Below are 23,526 nucleotides of genomic sequence, written 5' to 3'. Positions count from 1 at the left end.
AGTTCATATCTCAATGTCTCACTTCCTCTCTGTTGTGACTGTCATGAGGTGCGATTGACACTGAAAATATCCTTGCAGATATTAAGTTCCAAATGTTTTTTAAGTGTTTGGTATTAGAGTGTTTGGGGGTAAGCGCCTTCTTCAGAAACGAACACATACGATGGTACGCAACTGAAAGGATGATTTGATGTCAAAATTATTATTTTCAGCATCTCTTAATATGCTACACTATGCATTTGATTTTCTGAGGCTGCCTTTAATTTTTTTTTGCTGCTTATTTAACATTAACGTTCAGGTGTTTATGAATTCCATTTTTACTTGTGTATTTTTCGCATTTAGAGATGGGAATGCGTCTCATTTACATTTTAACATCGTGTTTTGTTTGGATTGTCGTCACAAAACGGTGCATGATTAATTCAAGGCTGGATACTGTAGCAGTGAATAATAATTATGAAACAGCAGAAATTATGCAGTGTAACTCATGGTGATATGTAATTTCTTTCAAGACGCTCCAGAGCCTCAGAGTGCACGGTGTGCATATTGCTCCAAATAAAGCTTAATGCTGGTCTTTGGGTAGCGAGTCACTGCTCCACCCACTCCACCCCACTCCCCTCACCAAAAGCACATGCAGACACACTGTCATCTTCATGACATATTGCTCACATTCTGAAGCTGTGAAAGGAGGCAAATGTCCTGCTTCACTCGGACTTATGTTTTAAACTGCAGTAAAATTGTTTCATATACTGTACATGTTTAGATAATTTTCCCAACTTTTGCGTTACACCCCGCTCACCTCACATGAGCGGGGCTCGAACCCGTGTCCTCTCGCACCACCCAGGTGCTGGGAGACGGCGAGCAGCAAGAGAGCGCGAGGGGAAGTCACAAGACGGGAGTAAAGAGAGACATGGATTATAATTGAGAGTCTGCAATGTTATAAGGGAAATAAGTGCAAACGGAGAATGAAAAATGAGCGAGGGGCCATTTAGGGTGATGGTGGTTATTGAGGGTGATAAATAGAGGGAAGTGGAAAAGGAAGAGTGACAGATGAACAGAATTGGCTAGTAAGACTGATGCTGCAGATAAAGACAGAAAGATGGATTGAGGAAGAGATGGAATACTTATTTCAAAAGAGAACATCCCGGAATATTATTGATATGGATGAAAATCATGAATCAATCAGCCTGAAAGTGTATCAGGTGACCATGCAAGGAACATTGGGTTACTGTTATTTCATTAGTTAGCATGCACTCTCACCCAGTAAATGTAGATTTAAATTTACATTTTGATTAATTCATTTATCGGATGCCAGATCAAAGTGACGCACACAGAGTAAACACAAGTGCATTTCACGGCAGGCAGAGTTGTAGATGCAAATGTGATTGTTGAAGCACAGTCGGTTTGTCCAATGCCACGTTTTTACTGGTGCGTGTTACACGAGTAGCTGCCTTCGGAACTGATAAGAAATACAAAGCTTATTGTGATATAATAATAAAAGATCATGTAGTGCAGCTTCATTTAGGAAATCAGTTGATCTGAGAGAGAGACATTTTGAAACCTTCCTCAGTTTTGAAAGGGAATCCTAAGGGTAAAACCAGCACCCTATAGACTTGCGTTTTTGGACATTTCATAAGCGAGAGCATCAGACAGCCAGAGGAGAAGCACAATGGTCTTGCTGGGGTGCAGTTAATGGGGAACAGATCTGTTGGTCTTGTAAGCCATAGCTTTAACTTTAACTTGATGCAAGCAGTTACAGGGAGCCAGTTGTGAGAGACAAGGCATGCATAACTCTCTGCAGCATTCTGTATCAACTGGAGAGGCTTGATGGTAGAGCCTGGAAGACTAGACAGGAGGGAGCTGCGGTAGTCCGAAGTGGGATATCACCACAGCCTGAACCAGGAGCTGTGTAGGGTGTCAGGAAGACGGTACACATAGAAATATACCATGCAGAACACATTTACATTTATTCATTTAGCAAACACTTTTCTCTAAAGTGATGTACATCTCATAGAAAATACAGTTTGCGCATTACTTTAGTAGAAAGAGGCATGGCCACAGATGTGTGATTCTTAAGTACAGGTGGTCACCGATTTACGATGGGGTTATGTTCCCCAAACCCATCGAAAGTCGAAAACATCTTAAGTCGAAAATACATTTAATACACCTAATACACACCTCTGCGTGACAGACTGGTGAAATGCGGATCGATGTCGCTGCCCAGCATCGCGAGAGAGTATTGCTCCACGTATCGCTTGCCCGGGAAAAACTCAAAATTCAGAGTACGGATTCTACTGAATGTCTATCGCCAGCTCACCATCATAAAGTCGAAAAATTCGCAAGTCGAACAATCATAAATCGGGGACCAACTTTATAGCTAGTTTCCTTCGCTATATGCACCAACGTTCATCAAACAAGTAGCTGCATAAATCTTCACCAGAATATCGCCGTTCCTAATCGCCTTCCTAGTAGTATTTTTTTTTTTCCATTTTTTTTTGAGATACGTTTCGACATTTACGTTACATTTCAGGAGTGGCTCTGTAAAGGACTGAGCTGAGCATGATATGAACATGTATACCTCACGGGCATGAACATTTATACCTTACACGATTATAAGAGATCATGGGCGAATTGAGTTTGGAAGAGTTGAGTTTTAAGACCCTTTTTTAAAACGTGGACAAAGGCTCAGAACTGCTGAATAAGAGGGAGAGGTCGTTCCACCACAACGGAGCCAGAACCGAACACAACACCCACATTCAGTATGGAGCGCAACAAACTACCAATACCATATATAAAATATCATATGCACACTGTAAGACCTACACTTGCTGGTAGCCATACCACCGTAACACATACATACTATAGTTACCATTTACAAATACTCACTTGCCATGAAATTCTTATTTATGCTTGACAGTGACAAAACACTTGCCTGTGAATGAGAGACAGAGAAGAATGCCAGTCGTCACTAAAAATAATAATGTTGTCAAGATACACAGCAACATAGGGTGAGTGTGGAATTTGGTGCGTTAGGTGTTGGAACATAGTGGGGGCCGTGTGAAGCCCGAATGGAAGGGTAATGAACTGATGTTACCCAAACGGAGTTGAGAAGGTCTCCTTGAATTTTGGGGACAGGATGATCTGCCAGTAGCCTTTCCCTAGGCCCAATTTTGAGTAAAACCGAGCCATGCCTTTGTGGTCTAAGAGGTCTTTCACCAGAGGCATTGGATATACTTTCATTTTGGTGATGGTGTGAAACTGTAATCGATGCAGAACCTTATTTAGCTATTCGCCTTAGGAAGAAGTACTGCTGAGCTACTCCTTTCGCTTTTTGATCCCTTTTCCCTGACAACTTGCTGAACCTTAGAGTTCCAGAATAAAGACTGTTGAATCCTGATGTCCACAGTCAGTGTCCTCTTGTGCCAAGGATCAGTATGTTTGTCACAAGTTTTTTGTGAGATATAGGGCACATTCTGTGGATGTTAAGCAGGAACTATTTGGAAGATGGGGTTATGGCTTCATTGTGCCATCATAACTCTGATTCTTCATCAATAAAGCAGATGGAATGAGCAAATCATTCAGTTTGATAGTGTTTATGACAGGTGGATGGACCTGCCTGCAGATGAAGGGTCTTAATGTTTGAGAAATTAAGTCCATGGTGGTCGGTCATCCAAGCAGAGATGTTTGACTGGAAAGATGCAACAGAAAAAAAATACTTAGGGGGTTGCAGGGGAAAAGAGAAGAAGGGGTGAGTATCATCAATGTTGCAGTGATAGGACATACCATGAAAGGCAATGACAGTGCCAAGGGAAGTAATGCAGATGGAGGAGAGTAAGGGGCCCATCACTGATTACTGTGGAACACCAGTTGAGAAAGTGAAGGCAAGACAGGGAGCCACACCAAACCACTTGGTAGGATCTATCTAGTAGGTAAACTCAAAATATTGCCATGCTCGTCCTTAGTTTCTAAACTGTTCAGGAGAGGACAGCAGGATCTGGTGGTTAATTATTTCAAATTTGACTGAGAGGTCAAGGGGAATGAGGACTGAGGAAAGAGAAGCAGCTCTAGATGATTAGAAAGCTTCTGACACTGCAAAGAGGGCAGTCTCCATGAAATGGCTGACTTTGAATCTAGACTGATCACTGATAATCATTTTGGGCAAGAACTGCAGATAACTGGTTATAGGCTGCATGTTTAACAGTTTTTCAAAGAGAAACGGTAAGAGTATATAGGTGAAGACTTTCAAGTTGCTTTTCCCAAGGGTCCATTTCTTCTAGGACCTGCAACTCTGTCATGTGAAGTTCCTTGACTGGTTACTGAGCAGCTTGTTGTTTTTCAACTGCTTTGTTTGCACAAAGAAACCAGAAGGTGCTGTAATGATCCATTTTTGAATTTCCTGAATCTACATCCTGGAGTTTCTCTTAACCACGTGACATTTGGGACTCCTAATCTAAAGGCCTATTTCAATCATTATCCTCCAGGCGTCCCTGTAGTCACTTTAAACTTAGCATTCATCGTGCAATCTGCATATGAACTGTGATTAATTATACAATTAGAAACTAATTATGGCAAGTTAATTGGCACAAATATATAAATGGGCACAATAAAAAGAAAAGCATGAAGAAAAGTGAAAATGACATTACACATGATCCTAAAAAGCACTTCCGTGAATGAATGCATGCAATGATATCCATCTGGTGTATTACACACCAGTACACTGCTCATAAACTGTTTTAAAAACATAAAATCTGGCTTTTTCACACATTGTAGAATAACTGCCCGGGGATAACTGGGCTTTCAAAAACTATTCACTGGTCAACTGAAAATAGCTGACAGCCTAGAGACATGTATGTCCATATTACCACTGAATGGACAATAAATTCCTCATCAAAATATGAATTAACTGTGTATTGTTAATGTAAGCATGCATGCACAGGCAGTCACGCATCCATGCACACAAAATTAAAGTGCTGATCCAAATGAAAAGATTATGTATGCTGGGGGGAGTAGCTAGCGTAGTGGCTAGAACTACTGGCTTTGGACTCCAAAGACCCTGGTTTGATTCCCACCTGCTGCTATAGTACCCTTGATCAAGATATTAACCCTAAAGTAATACAGTAAGCGAAAACTGCCCAGCTGTATAATGTGTAAATAATTTAATGTACACTCATGCGCCACTTAACTACTGACCCCATATACGACTGTGGTCCCATAAGATTATAGTGGAGTTGAAAAATTCTTATCGACTAGCGATGTCGTAGCCGTCATAACGTCATGGCACAATGTGTTATTCACATGTTCGTGGTGGTCCTGCTGTAAACAAACCTACTGCGCTGCCAGTCGTATAAAACACTTGATAATGATACTAAACACCTATATTACTGGTTTATGTATTTACTGTAGTTTTTAATCATCATTTTACAGTGTACTCTTTCTACTTATTAAAAAGCTTACTGTAAAACATACTGTAGATACTGTAAAACAGTATGCTGTGTTACGCCAACAGCAGCGTCATAAATCTCGTGTTTATCACATCTCTTGACTGCATCGAGGCTATACCATCTAGGTTTGAAGAAGTACACTCTATGAACGAGGCTATACTATCTAGGTTCGTATAAGTAGACTCTATGATTGAGGCTATGCCAACTAGGTTTGTATAAGTAGACTTTATGATCATGGCTATACCATCTAGGTTTGTATAAGTACGCTCTATGATCGAGGCTATACCATCTAGCTTTGTATAAGTACGCTCTATGATGTTCGCACTATGATGAAATCGCCTAAAGACGCATTTCCCAGAACATTTCCCCGTCGTTAAGCGATGCATGTCTGTATCTTAAGATTGTGATTTGCTTTGGAGGAAATAATCCACTAAATGAATAAATACAGATTAAAAGATCCCTGTGCTTGGCACACATTGTTTGTTTTTCAAGTACTGATCATCTGAAAATAATCCTAGCAGTTGCATATTATCTGAACTCTCCTAATTACTCCTCAGTGCCACAGTGTATCTTCAGATACTTAAATGCTTCTGAAGCTGATTCTAAAAATTGGGCAAAACTTAACTGTGATCATTCTGGTACAGGGTAAATGTACATAGTTGTATTCTTCAGTGTTTGTTGCCAGTATCGTGTAATTTCCAGTTACTGGACAAAATTAGTTATAAGGCGGCAGATAACAAGCTGGTAAGGTCATAGGCCGGAAACCGAAAGGGTGCAAATTATACAAAGGCCCTGTTCTTGTACCCTTGAGCTAGACATTTAACCACAATTGCTCTAGAAAATGTCCAATTATAGCATTTCCCAAAACTCACACTGGGGAAACATGAACTTTTTATTTCGGGGTTGGTGAACACAGTGACGTCACTAGGGTTGGTGTCACCGCCCCCATAGACCTCCTTCCATACCAGACCATACAGAATCCTCAATAATGTTTTTTGTACTAATTGTTACTCATAAATCGTAATTCCCCTAGATCACTGAATGTAACGGCAATAATAGTGAAATAACTAGCAAAATTTAAATGACATCATATGCACAGCCTAAATGTATTTACATTTACATAGTTTCATGTGGTTAAAGTGGAAATTCGATAAGAAAACAATAGAATTCAAAGTAAAAACATTTTAAAGAACTACATCGGAATTATTTCTTTTAACGTTACTGATAGAAGTTCACAAATACTGATTACCACAATATTGTAACTAAAACACCAGAAAATGTGACAAAATCAGCAACTATAAAAACAGCTGCGGCGACGAAAACAAGAGCGCGAGCTTGTAGCGTTTGGGGACGAAACCACGTGATTCGAAGCATCATTGTAATTTGGTAATAATGAGAGCTCTGAGCGGAAGGTTCAAAAAGTAAATGAGCAGAGTTCTACCCTTGTAGGTATATTAATACATGTAATCTGGGCTTTATTACGAAAAGTGTTTTTGTTGTTATATTGAACTACAGGGATATTTTTATTTAAAAAATAATACATTTCTGCTGAAACACTGCACAAACATTTTATAGATGGTCATTTTGGCGTTACCCCCTCTGATGGTGTCACGCAGTGTGGTCTGCACCCCCGCACCCCACTAGTGACGCCACTGGGTGAACACACTCTAGAGAGTGACAAGGAGGGGAAGTACAGTTAAGGTAATAGGTGCTTTCAGGGAGCAGTAGGTTACAAGTCTGAGGTTAGCTGTGCTTCAGCCTTCTTCTTCAAACACCTCCTGCTGTGTGGGGAGAAGGTTAAAAATTGATTTAATAATGGGTTTATTGTCTACTAGTGTGTTCGGCCTTCATCTTGCCCCTGCCCTTTGCGCCATGTTGGACTACAGGTGTCACGCTAGCTGTGTTTAACTGCAGGAGTTTTTGCATCGAAGTGGGACCCAAGTCACAAATTAATAATATTGTAGCAAGCACAGGTCTGGATTCTGATGGGGCAAGGAAAGATGCACAAAGTACCAGTATTAGCAAGTGCACAGGGAAATACAGTAGTCCCCCCTCATCCGCGGTTTCAGTTACCCGCATTCAACCGCGGTCTGAAAATATAAAATGGAAAATTCCAGAAATAAACAGTTAATAAGTTTTAAACTGTGCGCCGTTCTGAGTAGCGTGATGAAATCTCATTCCGTCCCGCCCAGGACGTGAATCATCCCTTTGCCCGGCGTATCCACGCTGTATACGATTCCGGCCCATTAGTCACTTAGTAGCGCCTTGGTTATCAGATCGACTATCGTGGTATCCCAGTGCTTGTGTTCAAGTAAGTTATTTTTTTTAATAAAAAACTTTATTGAAAAAATCAATACTTATGAGGTCCTGGGCATTGGTCCTTAGTTTTCTTTCTTCTTCTCCTTCAGACATCCGCTGGGGGTCTTAGAACATATCCCCCGTGGATAAGGGGGACTACTGTATACTCTCACTCCATGGAAACCCTTTTCCTCAAGGATCTGCACCTTAAGCCAGCCTTACGCACTCCCCAACAGGCGCTCACCCCCTTAAAGTCCTTGACAGTCCCCTCTGCGGTTGCACCACTATTTTACATTTCCCACAGTTCCCGCCATTTACGACAATTTACAATAAACATCTGTTCCCACTCAAAGGGGCGCTCTTCGGTAGCGTGGGTCGTTACGACATTTCAGCACAGGTCCTGTTTTTTAGCTGAAATGAGGTCCTGGCCATTTCACTTTGTGAGCCCCCCTCATTGTTTAGAAGAGGGAAAAATATTATTTCTACATAAAAAAAATTATCCGTAGAATCCATCGGGGTATAATTTTATCTAGCTTTAAGCACCCTAACTCAACTAATACATATATGATACTATAATGCACCCTTGGCTGAGTTGAAGCCCCCCCATGAGGTGAATCCTGAGCCAAGTGGCACTGCTGTCCTCCAACCCATGGTGTCTGTTTCAACAAAATAAGCTATGAAAATGGTGTTTGGAGAAGCTCGTCGTAGCCATAACATGTTGCTAGAAATTGCCCAAGGGAGTGAATGTGACATGTTTTTGCGTAAAAACCCACAGTGAAGTCACCGAAGGTCGTATTCAAGTGAGACTGTATGAATTAAACACCATGGAGCTCAGTGGGCTCACGTGACTATTTTTTTATTTCTTTTTTTTTTTTTTTTTTTTTTTTTTTTTAAGTAACAACAGCATTGGATCATGGCATCATAAAGGCAGAAAGGGTATGTCAAAAACTCCCAAATACATTCACGTATGATTTTTATCTTTGAACAGGCAGAAAATTTGTGTGGAAGCTCCCCTACCAGCGCATACTCTGTTCCAAAGAGATAAAACACCACAAAAGACGAAATTCAACGTAAATTAAAAAATCGCAGAGACAGCCGTGTTCGGAGAAACTGGAATAACGCTGACTGTTTCAAGGAAATCGGAGAACAAACTATGAGCCATATTTGTCGTTTACCAGCTCTTTTGATGCTCAAAGACATAGTTGCAGATGCATGATTCTTAAGTACAGTTAGTTTCTTTCGACCATATGAACCAATGTTCATCACATGAGTAGCTGCATAAAGCTTTATCAGAATATCAATGATTCCTGATCACCTTCCTATTAATAATAATATATATATATTTTTTTTAAATACAGTAGTCCACTCTTATCCACGGAGGGTATGTTCCAAGACCCACAGCAGATGCCTGATACCGTGGACGATACCGAACCCTATTTATACCATGTTTTTTCCTATGCATACAGTTCCATTAGATTTGACTGCAGAGACTGGAACAGGGCGGCCTTCTCATTTACGCTATTTATTCATTAGCAAAAAATCACATGGAGTCAAAATGTGCATTAAGTACAGTCATACATTAAATATTGTCCCTTCCACTGAATATAACAGCTCCCCTTGTAGTGGTTTTGGTAATTATTTGGTTTGAAGCTCTGCAGCTTTTTCATTCAGTGGACTTTTTGAATATTTCATAACGGCGTAAGTTTCTGATTTATTATGCATGGTGTTATATTGCATTTTGGGCACTGCAAGATATAACGCCTTTTGCTAGGTGTGTAAAAGTGATGTGTGATGTGGAGCCTGATTTACCAGGTCTAGCGCTGTGGTACAGGCCAGCAGCAAGGAGAGACGAGTGTTTTCTGTGTTGCAGTGCAGGCACGTTGGTGGATTTCAGGGTAAAACTCGGGCCGCTACCCTCCGAAATAGGGAACGTAATGTGTCGACCAAACCGGTTCTCCCCTCCTATAGAATTTCTCTTTCGGCCTTATGCGTTTGTGTTCGTTCCCTTTCGAAATGTGACTATTCTCACGCAAGTGTGTGTATGCGTAAGGGTGCGTGTCTGTAAGGGCGTGTGTGTATGTATGTGTACATATGCATGCGTGTGTCAGCTGGAATGTGCGTATGACAGCGAAAGGAATCGGACTGGGGAATTTGGTTGCTCGTGTGTGTGTGTGTGTGTGTGTGTGTGGGGGGGGGGGGGAATAGTCACCGTCATGAAATCTGCAGACCTAGTCACTCTTCTCCCTCTCCCAACATTACCTAATTTTCCCGTTCTCTCTTTTATGTTAAAGCATCACTCGCTGCCCCTCCCCCCTCCTCTCATTCACTCCCTCTCTCGCTCTCTCTCTCGCTCGCTCCGTCTCGCATTCTCTCTCTCTCTCTCTCTCTCTCTCTCTCTCTCTCGCTGTCGCAGTCAAAGAACACCATCTCCCTCTCTCTCTCTCTTTCTCGCTCGCGCCGTCTTAAGCATGAAGGGCCTGGGAGTGCTGGGCCCTCTCTCTCTCTCGCTCTGCCTCTCTCTCCTCCTCTCCTCCCCTCTCGCGGCTCTCCCTGGCTGTTCTCTCGCTGGAAGACGAGGAGGAGCAGGAGGAGGAGGGGGGGGAAATGGCGATGGGGGGATGCGGAGAGGGGGATCTATCTCTCTCTCTCTCCCTCTCTTCTTCCTGGCCATCCCTAGGCCCCAAAAACAGGAGCGTTTGGTTCATTTACAGGTAGCGGCTGGTTCTTTTTGTTCCCCGGCTGTGGAGGGAGGGAGAGGGCGATGGAGAGAGGCTGATGACAGGCAGATGCGTTTGTGAGGAGGACACGGATGGATAAGGGAATAGAGAGAAGGGTAGACAGGCGGGTAGGGTGTTTTGTCACCCGTGTGTGTTCCGCGTATGTGCGTGCGTGCGCGTCCGTGCGTCCGCGTTCCGTTCGGAGCGATTCGGGAACCTCTGCATTTACCTTGCTTGTTTGCCTCAGCGGCTCCCTTCCCATGTATTTATGAATCCATGTGCGCCTCCCTCTGAATGCCAATCTCTCCCAGGATCGTCAGCATGCAGCGTGCGGCTCTGTCCGATGAGGGGGATCTCAAACTGATGATATTCTGGTTGGCGGAGTGTGTGCGTTTCTCTGCGCGCGCGTGTGTGTGTGTGTGTGTGTGTGTGTGTGTGTGTGTGTGTGTGTGTGTGTGTGTGTGTGTGTGTGTGTGTGCGTGCGCGCGCGCGCATGTGTGTGGTGCGTATGTTTGCATGGACTGGGCTGCGTGGTCCATGGGGCTGCTGTGGAAATAGAAAGGGGAGCGCAGAAGACGTTCTTGACGCTGCTAAACAGGTAGAGATGCTGTTGCTTTGCTTCGTTTGTTCGCAAAGAGGGAGGGTACGTGCATGCTTGTGTGTGTGTGTGTGTGTGTGTGTGTGTGTTTACAGGATGTGCAGTAAGAAGACACACAGCTGCTTCCTCTCTATATGACTGTACAGAGGCTGCAGAAATAGAGGGGAGGCGAGATCTTTGCTCTGCAGCGCAAGAGTCGGGTGCGAGGACAGGAACAGAATGTGACAGATGTGCAGATGGACAGGGGTGGAAAAACAGCGAGGCAGGTGATGCGGACGTAGGAAACCTGCGTTCGCCCGAGACCGTGACTGCTGTGGCTAAAGAGGTGGCTGGAGAAACGTCTTCCCGGAGAAACGGCCCGACGAAACGGCCCGGCGTGCGGCGCAACACCCTTCGCCGAGGTTTCGAGGGACGGACGGACAGACGGAGACGGGGACGCCGGCGCGGCGCACAGGTTCACGGCTCACTCGTCCCCGCGCTGACGTTTATCCGTTCGACATCCGGCGACGTGTTTACGGTCGTGCATCCGGGAAGAAGCGTTCTTGACTTCTTGGGGAAGAGCGAGGAACGCCGAGGGGGGGAAGGAAGGAGAGCGAAACAGATGGCGAGGGGAGGTTGTGTGCCAGCGTACCGCGAGATGATCAGCATGTGTGTACAGTAAGTTACAGTAGCTGAGCTCTGTAATTGACTGCGCGCCCCTCCGACTGACACGCGCCGTCTGACTGACTGACGGCCCCGATTCATCGATTGACACGCCGACCGGCTGGAAGACAGCGTGACTAAGTGTCGGCTTTTGCACGCGGGATAACGCTGGCGCCAGGAGACGGCAGGCAGGACGCGGACGGAGCGCCGAGGAGGGACTGGCAGAAAGACGCGACAACTTCAGTCTTTGCGAGATCCATTTGTGTTATGAAACACGGAGCAGAGTTACTTAAGCGACGTGACGACGGCGCGTTGAGATTTCTCCTTTGCGCCGGCCCGCCGTTAACTTTCCGAGTTCCTTGCTGTTCCGAAAGCGCCTTTTTTAAGTGCATCAGTCCTTCGCCGCGTCTTCGTAAATCTGGATGCGTTACGGCGGCTGGGACGAGCTCTTCCGACTCGGCCGATGGCCGCGACTTCCTCAAGCACGACATCGGGTGATGTTGCCACGGAGGTCAGGGAGAGCCGAGCGCGTCCGAGCGGGACGCCCGAAACACACGTCTCGCAGTCGCTCCTTGGTCCCTTTGCCACTCCAAGACTGGGACAGACTGCTTGGGAGCTGCGCGATAAGAACGGTTAAGGCAACCAGGCATCTAAAGACCGTTCAACAGCGCAAAGTCGCCCTTTCGAAACCCCCCGCCTCCAATCGCACTCCTTCTCCATCTCCCTTCCTCTATTATAATGCAGCGGCGTTCATTGCCGGGATAAACTCTTCCCACCTCTTGGTGCAGTGTGATTGTACAATAGCATGTGAGCAACACTGACTCCTTCCCCACCTCTCCCTTTCTGCCAGTGACTACATTATCAAGGAGAAGACCGTGCTATTGCAGAAGAAAGACAACGAGGGCTTTGGCTTTGTGCTGAGGGGTGCCAAAGGTCAGCTGTCCCTCTCGAACCCTGCCACCCCTGTCCGCCGGCATGCGCTCGCCTTGCTTCCCTGCCGCCCCTACCTATCGCCTTTAGCCTCACCTTCTTTGTCATCTCCTTCACAGACACATTGGTATTTCTATGGCGCGTGTCAATTCACGATTATCGTGCAGACATATTTTCATAAATACGCCTCATCGTTCTCCCGGCAGGCCCTCGTCCCTTCTAATAATCTCCGTGTCTCCCCTCTCCCGTTGCATCCTCTCTCTCTCTAGCTCAGACTCCAATAGAGGAGTTTACTCCGACCCCAGCCTTCCCTGCGCTGCAGTACCTGGAATCGGTTGATGAGGGGGGCGTGGCCTGGAGGGCCGGCCTGCGCATGGGAGACTTTCTCATTGAGGTGCGCGCAGCCAAGCTTTTTCGCCGTGTCTTCTGCTATCCGTTTACGGCATGCACCGCTTTACGCTCCGCTGGTTCCAGCGGCTCACGCGCCACGTAATGCGTTTAACCTCGGTGTCCTCAGTTCCACAGCTGTACTTCCGAGCCTCCGGGGAGTCAGTACTTCTACACCGTCGTATCTTAATGGGCTTCTGCCACTGCCCCCACGACTTGTGATGCCCTGCTATGCTTCTCTCTTCAACCTTCCCGTTTCTACCGAAGGTGAATGGTCAGAATGTGGTGAAGGTGGGACACCGACAGGTGGTCAACATGATCAGGCAAGGAGGCAACAGCCTCATGGTCAAAGTTGTCATGGTAACACGCAATCCAGAAATGGAGGAGGCATCCAGGAAGAAAGGTAAAGGCATCCAAGGAGCTTGTGAGATCACAATGTCCCGGATCACGTCGTTTGTTTATTTATTTTTTTTTAGAATTGTTATTATTATCTGTAGTACCAATGCAAGTGACTCTGTTATCATCATTAAAACAAGTCACATTATATTGTTATAATGTTAAAAGATTACAATGTTACATTGCTTTATAATCATTTAATATTGCTCAGATAACCATACAGTGTTGTATACCTACAATAATTATCTGCGTTATAATTATTCAAGGGAAGCATCTGATTTCCCACCCCCCTATCTCCCACTTGTTCCTTCATTCCTTTCTCTTGGCAGTTCCCCAGCAGAGCAAGAGACTGACTCCACCTGCAATCGCATTGCGCTCCAAATCCATGACCTCAGAGCTGGAGGAGATGGGTAAGACATGCTGAGGGGGAGGGAGGAGACAAAAAAGGACAAAGGAGGATGAGAACATGTAGGGAGAGACAGTGAAGAGTATGTTAGAGTAAACAAAAGAGTACCAGCAAGGCAAAAGGGGGCAGAAAGGATGGATGTGCTGAAAGAAGAGTGGGAGAGGAATGGAGCGCAAGAGAGGCTGAGCAGGTGAAGTTTGTATTGTTAGTTTATTTATGGTCAAAGGCAGTAATGTCTCAGTGTAGACCCTCATGTACTGGAAATTGCAGAGATATAAACCAAGAACAAACTCCAAGGGAAAAGTTCTCAATGGATTTCACTGTTCTTTCAGAAATACCACACTGTCCCTTCCAGCACCCCCACTGCAGGTAACCCCAAATTTACAACACCCGCCCCCTCCCCCACCACCACCACCCACCAACTCCCTCCCCCACCCCACCATCCCTCACTGTCCACCAGCCTGCAATCCTCAAACCTTGTGCCTAAAAACTCCCAAAATTCTCACTAATATACCATACCTAATAGGCAGTATGTTTCCCTGGTAACACAGTAGGGGGCAGAAATTTTTTCGGAGTGGGACACTGGCTGTGGGTGGCACTGTGGCACTGGATTGTTCTCGGCGGGAGATAAACATGAAGGCAAAGGTACAATAATTCTCACATGACTGTAGGCAGGACCAAGTGTCTCCCGCCATTGAGTTGAACCCCTTGTCTGTAGAGTTCTTGACTTTACTAGACCTGATATGCATTTTTGGCTGTCTGCTATGACTGAGCTCTTGATCTGCAAGGCAGTCTTGTATGTTCTGGTGAAGTCCTTTCATGTTAAGTTGAACATGGTCTCAGTGAACCGTACCATTAGGAAACATCTGGTCCAGCGATCAAGCTATTTCAAAACTAAAGGTCAGGAAACTCATAAAAACACAAGCAAACGTTATAAAGGAAGATTTTAACAGACATAGCGTTTGAGAATTTCTCCTCGATGTTCATACCTTCTGGATTTCAACTCGTATCAGTGTCATGCATATTCAAAATAAGGGCCATGTTCCTTTAAGAACTGGTTGCCACACCTTAAGAGCGCTGGCACACTTTGGCAACCTTGGGGCATGGTGGGGAATAAAGACTAATCTGCAGCGGGATCAGCTGTGTGGACTCCATGACTGCAATCTATGAACGAATCAGCCCTCCTTTAAAGACTCTCACTCGCTTCAGTAAATACGCTACCTGCAGGGAAACAGTATTGGTTGGAGCATGGTTTACAAAATCTGAACATGTGTTTTGATAGGTTAACGGCTTTGGCTAACCTTCTTTTTTGTTTCAAGAAAAGGGATGTATGCACACTACGCCTTCTTGAGGAATGTCCAACGATTTTCACAACACATAACAGGTCATAGAGCATATGGCATGGTATGTAATAAGTCAATATGCCATACAAAAGCTGCACAACTATGTGATGCAGTGTCTTATCTCTACTTGGCACAACCTTTTATCTACATCCTTTAGACTCCATTTCTCCTAGTTTACTGCACTCCTCTACAGGCAACTCCCACACTGATAGTATGTCACTCACCCAAATCTTTCCGACACTTTCTAGTTTTCCCTCCATGCCTGCTCTTATTTGCTGCCCAGAAGCACTGTATACCAATGTGACTCAATGTACTGTAAGAGCAGAAAGGACTGTGACCCCTTCAGTCCTGATTACTGATCAAAGTGCAAGGAGCAATTGATGACTGCTTATACCAAAACTCTTCTGTGAGTCTCTGCCATATGTATCAGTGCGTTACAGTCCATTGTGCACCATGTAGCTTTAGTACATCTGACCTTCACAGACTTTAGATCTGGACGCAAGTGATGGTGACCCAACGCAAACCACTTATACCCCTGAAACCCAAAAGGCAGTGTTATGCTCCTGAACCTTGACTCAAAGCCCATCTTCTGTGTCTCTCTATTTTTGTGCTGCATGGACATCTAACAGTGGAGAAAGGTGAGAGAAACAAACTGAAATCTGTGGTCAATACACACATGCACATATTTATACAAACAATGAAAAGTATTCAGGGTCTTGGCTAGTTCTTCAGATGGCACACTGAAATGTCATTCTCTGTCATTTTATTTCAAAACATTGAAACAAGTGACTGCTTTAATATTCAAAGGTATCTTTCAGCAGGAATAAGCTGAAATATGCTATTTATGAAATACGCCACCTTCTTGTGTTTCGGTTCAGTCCTGCTAAAAGAAAAATTTTCAAACTTCAGTTTATTTAGTGCACTGAAACTGAAGGTTATTTTACAGCCTTTCCCAGTACTTTGCTCAATCCATTCTTGCATTTAAACGAGATGCTGAGTCTCTGCTAGAGAAAAGCAGCCCCAAAACATGATGCTACCACCACCATACTTCACTGTATGGATGGTGTTTCTTGATATACGGCTAGTGTTAGGTATGAATATCGGAGGGTGGCACAGAAGAAGTCACTACTGAAAAAGAACTAACTTCAAGTACATCTAGCACATGAGAGTGATACAGCTGTAATGTAGGAAAAGGATTTGTGGTCAAATGAGATGAAGATAGAGCTTTTTAGTCAAAACTCTCACTCACACTGCTGCGTGTGCCACAAATCACATGTAAAATAAAATTACATGGCACAGAAAGAAACATCATGTTTAATTCAGTAAATTGAGAAAGTTGGCCAAGGGTCTTAATACTTATGCAAGACACTGCATATATTGCATGTTTGCATCGATATCTGTCATTTCTGGGCCTCATCTTGGTAATGCAGCCATTGAAATATTTTTCATGTGGATGTTTTAGCGGCTTCTCCTTGGAAGAAGAAAGCAGGTAAAGTCGGCTCTCTCCATTTTTGTTTTTGTGCATTCCAGTTTGTGCACTGTCTGTGTCACACGCAATGCTAGGGCATCATAATCAAATGACCCTGTCTAACAAATATATAGTAATACGTGTTTGCTCTGTCTTTCAGAATATGAGGCAACAGACAAAAAGAGGACGGTCTATCAAATGGCATTAAGTGAGTACATTTATTAATCTCATTGTTCGTTTTTTGGCCAGGGTTGCTGTTCTGGTTCTTGTGATGTGAGGTGGTGAAACTCTACCTGTTTCTCTGTGTCTCAGATAAACTGGATGAGATTTTGGCTGCTGCTCAGCAGACAATCAGTACCACTGAAGGGCAAGGGCCACGGAGCCATGGTGGAAAAAGGGAAAGGACAAGGGGCATCTACACCAATGAAGTACAGCACCAAATTTGTGTGGTTCTCTATGGCCACCCCTGGGCTGATTCAGATTTATTAAATGCTGGTTTTTCAGCAACATCTCAAAATAAAAAAAAAAAAAAAAAAACTTAGATATCCCTATTGTGAATCAATGCCGAATAGTACAAATTCGATGAAGGTGGCTTATTTCCGAGAATAGTACAAGAACAAGGTCATTTCCGGTTTCTCCTCCAAGAATATTGAGGTGTTTTCTTACAAAACAACTGAAATTAATTTATTCTGGTCCCATAACTTCAAATGTTACTTTAGTTCAGCGCGTCGAAAAGGCTCATTTTTGAAAATGCAAACGGGCCACAAATGATAAAGGAATGAATTACTGCTCTCTTCTGTCAAACCTAGCTCACTTTTCCATGTAATGTAGCTGTACATATAATGAAACGCATTACAGCGTGTGTCTTAGTGCGAGTATTTCCACCTAATTTCTGTTTTACTTTTCCATTGCCTTCGCAGCCTAATTTTGACCAGTCAGGAGTAGGCGTGATGTCGTCTGGATCAGGGTTTGGCTATGACCGCGCACAATTAATGTCAGGCCATGCTCCACAGCACGGTATGATGCTGCGACAAAAATCCATCGGTGAGGCTGTCTGTTTATCTGTCTGTCCGTCATCGCTTTGCTTTACCGTACTGTTCTGTGTATCTGTAGTATATAACGTTTAGCTTTCGCGGGTCTGTATTGTAGCCTTCTTTGTCTGTACTGTTTCTTCCTCTGTGTCTCTGCTGTGTCGTTTGTGCAGTAAAAGCTACTACTATTCAGTAGAGTACTGCACTGTACTCTACTTACCTGTCTCACCTCCCTCTCTGTTTGTAAATCACTGCAGTCAAATTTACAGATAACGGTGACAATTTTGAATTTATGGGACAGACTAACTCATGCAGAACACGCATCCAGGCACATGGGAACATACAGTCGGCTGAACTGCACACTGTTGTACAGCTAAAGTTGCGTAAAGAAAGAATAAAACGTAAGGCCAAAAGATACGGACAGACAGATATGAGTTCAGTCCCCATAGTAAACGCCTCATTTCAAAATGAACCCATTGAATTTGCCAACGGGCATGTAGATCATAGATGTCTCCAAATTTCTCCAAATGTTTCTCAACAACATTGAAAGGTTTATTGTGTCCAGACATGATTAACTCCTGTACAGTTTCCCCCTCTCTTTCTCGCCTTGTATTCCTGTTTTATATGTGTATTCTTACTTCCCATACTTGGCTCTGCTCCAGGTGTTACAGAGGAGGAAAAGCAGTACCTTCACCCTCCATCTATGAAGTTCTCACGCAGCCTCTCAGTTCCTGGCTCTGATGACATCCCCCCACCCCCCACCACTGCCCCGCCTGACCCCCCTTTCTCTGCAGGGCCCTCCTTGGGCTGGAGGGGGAAACAGCTCCAGAAACAGGCTTCCATTTCGGTGTCCCAGGCCTCTACGTCGACGCAGTACCAGATGTACTCGCAACCAGGACACTATTCTCAGACCAGCCGGGAGAGAGCAGGAGCTGGTGGAAGTACAGACCATCCATCCCCTTTTGGCCATCCATCCTCACACCCCTCCCACCCCCAGCCAAGCAGGGCTGCGTCTCGTAAGGGAGGTGGCTTCTTGGGCGATTCTGGTGGAATTGGAGCTGGTGGAGGGAGAGCAGCAGGCCTGAGAAGAGGCTACAGTAATGCTCTTCCCCCTTCCAGCGTGGCGCCGATGACCCAGCAGCTGCAGCAACAGTCTATTCAGAGTCAGGTCTCCCAGGTATCCCAACAGATATCTCGGGCAGACAGGACTGGAGCTGGTGTCGGAGCTGGCGCTGGTGTGCCCAAAGGGCCAGCCAGGAGAGGAAAGGGCCATTTAGTCAAGCAGTCCAAAGTGGAGAACCAGACACCCACCCATGCTCTGAACAAGGTCCCAGTGGAGAAGAGCTCCATTCCGATTCCCACCATTATAGTGAAGGCTCCCTCTACCAGCAGCAGTGGCCGCAGCAGCCAAGGCAGCAGCGTGGATGCGGAGCCAGCCCCAGACACTGGTACCAAATCCCCTCCCGCAGGCCCAGGAGCCGCCCAGGATCCCCCAACGACCACAGCCACCTCGACCGCAGCCTCACCGCCTCCGATGAGCCCGCTCCCTTCAGCAACCTTCCGACCTTCTCTCCGTTCCCAGGATAGCATGGATTTTACAAGTCAGTTTGGTGCTGCTATAGTGGGAGCAGCCCGCAGAGACCGGGAGCGGTTCCATGAAGCTAGGAGAAAGAGTGCATCGTTCTTCATCTCGGCTGAAGATGAGGTTGGGTTAGGCCTAGCGGGTGGAAGGACCCAGACTGCACAACAGCACAGCGCTCAGATCGATAATCCGTCTCCTCGCCTGCGCCCTTCCAAATCCATTGATGAAGGCATGTTTTCCGGAGACACTTTCATCCACCACACACGCAGCATGCCTCCCGCGTTTGGACTGCCTGAGTACTCCACCCCAGCCCCACCTGGGGATTACCAGCCAAAATCTGTGCCAGCAGACTTCTACAGGACAGGGAAACAGCAGCCCACCACCTTCATCCACCCCCTGACTGGAAAGGTGCTGGACCCCTCATCACCGCTGGGCCTTGCCTTGGCTGCTAGAGAGAGGGCTCTGAAAGATGACGGAAGGATGCGTAGAGAGAGAGGGGAGCACCATTTTGGACGCCAGCTCTCCAGTGTAGGGGCTTTTCCCTCAGCTGCCTCGGCTGCCTCGGCCACTTCGGCCTCCCTTCTGCCTCACATTTCTACTCCATCCGCAATCTCGTCCTCTCAGTCCTCCAGCTCCTCCTACCTCGTCACCTCCTCCTCCCTAGCTGCCACCACCTCCACTCCGGGCCGCCCACCTTCCCCAAGGGTATTCCGCAGCGGAGGGCCGTGGGATGAGGAGGGTGCAGATAAGGAAAAAGAAGTGGGACCCAGAGAAGGGTTGAGAGTGCGATTTTCAGAAGATAAGCCGATCCACATGCATCACTACCAATCACAGCACTACCAGCTAAACTACAGGGAGAGAGAGAGAGAGAGGGAGAGGGAGAGAGAGAGGGAGGGCTATGGGAAGAAGACGGAGCAACAGACAGCCCAGGTAACGTCTCACCCATCTACCCATCTACCTCCCCAGCGGCCGACTTACTTGCGCATGGAGAATGATGCCAATGCCTCAATTCTGTCAGTTACCCCTCCATCCCCTCCTACTGTAGGCTCGGCTCCAGTGCCGACACAGGGCAATGGAGGAGAAAGTGGGGGCCTGGGTCTCATGGTACTGCCACCCCCTGCGCCCTCTGTAGATATGGATGATGAGTTTGTCTTTGCCGACCCCTTGCCTCCACCCCTACAGTTCGCTAATAGTTTTGATAGGGGGCTGGGAGGACTGTCTGGGTATAGCCATCAAGGAGGGATAATGACCAGCAACCTGAACTCCACAATTAAGCCCCCGCCACCTCCTCCCCCACCACCTCCATCCTCACACAAAGAACCTCTGATCGGAGGTTTCCCTTCTCACACGCCTCTTACATCCCCACAGGCTGGGGACTCCACCACATCAAGCCTGACTTCATATGACAGTGAAGTAGCTAATCTCACCCAATCTGCCCTCTCACCATCTCCTGCCTCCCACCCCGTACCTCCGCCATCGCCTTCAACCCTTCAACCCTCTTTGACCGAATCATCTGTACCACCCTCAGTCTCTCCACATCCACCCAGTACTTCCTCGTCTCACGGGCCCCTTCCAATCAGCCACACCCACCACCTCTACAACAGCACGCAAACCTCGGGGCGTTCCTCTCCGACGCCCCCGCCACTGTCCGCCCCCAACTCCATAGCTACAGTAGTGGTCCGCAGCCCCACACCCTCAGCTAACTCTGCACAAGACAGAGGAACTGCCACCCTGACGACAACTGTGACCTATGCGACTACCACAACAACAACTGCTGCGACGACCACTATAGCCACCACTATGCACTCAGAGCATGCAGCAGCTACCGCGGCAGGTGCCGGTGGTGGGGGAAAGATAGGTGATCAAACACCTACCTCTGCAAAGAGTGGGGAGTCCCAGGAGACGGTGGTGGACTCTGGGATTGAAGAGTTGGATAGTCGAAGCAGCAGCGACCACCACCTGGATAACATCTTAGGAATAGGAGGAATAAGAGGAGAGAGAGGAGAAAAGGGAGAAAAGGGAGGAGTACAGGGAGAGAGAGGTAGTGATCTACTGGATTCCTACATGACTTATTTGGATGGGCAATCATTTGAAATGCACAATGCAAAAACTGCCACCTCCACGTACCCCAAAGTGCAGCGATACAAAGAGGGTGGAAGAGCGGTATTGGACCTTCACCGGCAAACCAACACCGCCCCTGCCTCCTTTCACTCCCAAAGACGAAGAGATGAGGTGGAGGAGGAATGTCTGGAAGGCGAAGAGGACAATGAAGAGGACAGTGGCCATGATGGATATGGTGCCAGAGATGCGCAGAACTTGGGTCGTCCTGGTTCTCTGTATATTGAGAGGCCCCGCACCCCAGACATGAAACCTCTCTGGGGTGAGGGTAGCGCTACAGCAGTGGGTGAAGGGGAGATGGAAGAAGGAAACCAGGGAGGTGGGATGTTTCTGGAGGCAAGGAAGCTGCACCCACCTCTCTCCGGTATGAAGGCCAGCATCATCAATGAACTGAGCTCCAAGTTGCAGCAGATGGGAAACAAAAGCATGGAGGGCTGGGGAGGACAGAGGTCTCTGGCCAGACACAGGTATGGCTGCTGGGGGTCTGTGGCTCCACGTTTAACCTGAAGGTCTGAATCATATCTGTAAACGTCCCTTTTGTGGAGCTACGTACACATGAACTGTGTGCACTCATGTTAAATGATGTGTCTCCATAACGTACTGTGCTGACAACATTGGCTTGTCCTGCATATTGTACACTGGGGGGTATCTGTTTACGCTGTCTGTGAGTGAGGTGGTTAAGCTGTGTGTCATTGTCTCGGTGCCTGTTATAACAGGACTGAGTCACTTTCCTCCCTGCTACAGTGTGACTAAGTCAACTGCATGTCCACATGGTATGAGGACTCTTGTCTGTGCCCTATCCTTTGCGCTTCTATGTTATTCTTGTGGATGTCCATGTATATTCATTTCTTTTGTCTTTTGCACTTATCTGTATATGGTGTATCGCATATAATAATCACCAGGCAGCAAGAAGAGTCTACAGGCCACAGTGTAGTTGTATTCAGATGAAGTGTATCTGTTTAAAGTCCTTGTCTATTTCTTGACTTTTTGCATTCCTACTTAGGTTTGTGTCTTGCTTTGTACTTCTACGTCTTCCTCAAGAGGGACAGATGCCTAACACGTTCCCTCATGATCTTTCCTCCTCATTCTGCATTCCTGTTCCGCTCTCGCCATTGTCAATCGTCCGGAGCTTTGACCACTTGTACGTGCACTAAACGGCTTACCGCTCTCTTCCTTCCAGGTTCTCGGAAGACTCCTCTTCTGCCCTGAGTCCACCCTCTGCTCGCTCCCCCTCCCCATTGCCCACCTCTCCCACCCTGACACCCCAGCCAGCCCTGTCTCCCACCCCCTCTCCTTCCCCCTCCTCTCAGCCTTCGCTGTATCCCAACTGGGCCCGCTCCCCATCTCCCCAGCCACCCATAGTGCGTTCCCAGTCGCCACAAACCCACTCTCCCCTCTCGCCCTCCTACTCTCCATACCCAACCTCACCGAAGCACAGGCACACGTACCGCACCAAGGGCTTGGAATTCCAGTTTGGCCCGAGTCGGGACTCTCGGAGGTCTGAGTCACACTCCCATTCGCACCACGTGCAGCGTCGCCGTGCACCAAGTCCCCTCATTTCTCTGTCTGACAGGCCAAAGCTGGGCCCACCACGACCTTCCTCTCTCCCAATCCTACCTACCACCCCTCTGTACGGGAGCCCCTATGAGCTCCGTGGTTCTGTTACCCCACCTTCGCCAGCAAATCCCCTAGGAGACCCTTACTTTTCTTCTTCTCCACCACTCTTCGCCCCCTCTGGGGCCCCTCCTCCAAACTCCTCCTTGGTAGTCTCCCGTTCCCTCTCCCCTACCCAGTTTCTCTCAGGCACTTCCTCTCCACCACTGCATCCAATTCCCCCACCAGCCTGTCTCAGCTACCCCCACCTACCCCCACCTCCATCGTCCAAGCCCTTTGCCTCCAAGCCACTTCCATACTGGACGAAGTACGATGTGGCGGACTGGCTTAGCTACCTAAACTTGGGGGAGCACAGGGAGAAATTCTTGGACAATGAAATTGACGGCACGCATCTTCCCTCCCTCACCAAGGAGGACTATCTGGACCTGGGAGTGACCCGTGTCGGTCACCGCATGAATATTGAGCGTGCACTGAAAAGGCTGATGGACAGGTGAGAAAAAGTCGTAAGACAGAGAGCCCTGATAGGTCAGGGAAAGAGCGAGAAGACTTAAAATGGTAAGA

General features: G+C 46.7%; 1 protein-coding gene across 5 annotated transcripts in view; it reads left to right on the top strand.

Annotated features, from left to right (window-relative positions):
• The window catches only part of LOC108923943 (SH3 and multiple ankyrin repeat domains protein 1-like), a 65,873-nt gene that overhangs the window by 39,277 nt on the left and 3,070 nt on the right, over positions 1-23,526 (top strand). For 3 of the 5 annotated variants that reach the window (XM_029246783.1, XM_018735015.2, XM_018735014.2), the window contains 11 exons: positions 12,541-12,623; positions 12,890-13,014; positions 13,275-13,410; positions 13,733-13,813; positions 15,782-15,790; positions 16,615-16,641; positions 16,781-16,828; positions 16,933-17,048; positions 17,541-17,664; positions 18,314-21,818; positions 22,532-23,455. In XM_029246783.1, coding sequence (XP_029102616.1) covers positions 12,541-12,623; positions 12,890-13,014; positions 13,275-13,410; positions 13,733-13,813; positions 15,782-15,790; positions 16,615-16,641; positions 16,781-16,828; positions 16,933-17,048; positions 17,541-17,664; positions 18,314-21,818; positions 22,532-23,455 — 5,178 coding nt within the window. The remainder of the gene's footprint in view (positions 1-12,540; positions 12,624-12,889; positions 13,015-13,274; positions 13,411-13,732; positions 13,814-15,781; positions 15,791-16,614; positions 16,642-16,780; positions 16,829-16,932; positions 17,049-17,540; positions 17,665-18,313; positions 21,819-22,531; positions 23,456-23,526) is intronic. The other 2 variants (XM_018735016.2, XM_018735017.2) reach the window with 2 other exon arrangements.

This window comes from Scleropages formosus, chromosome 20, assembly GCF_900964775.1.
Source record: "Scleropages formosus chromosome 20, fSclFor1.1, whole genome shotgun sequence".
NCBI lineage: Eukaryota > Metazoa > Chordata > Actinopteri > Osteoglossiformes > Osteoglossidae > Scleropages > Scleropages formosus.
Note: the sequence above shows the minus strand (reverse complement) of the source record. Positions and strands in the feature narration are given on the sequence as shown.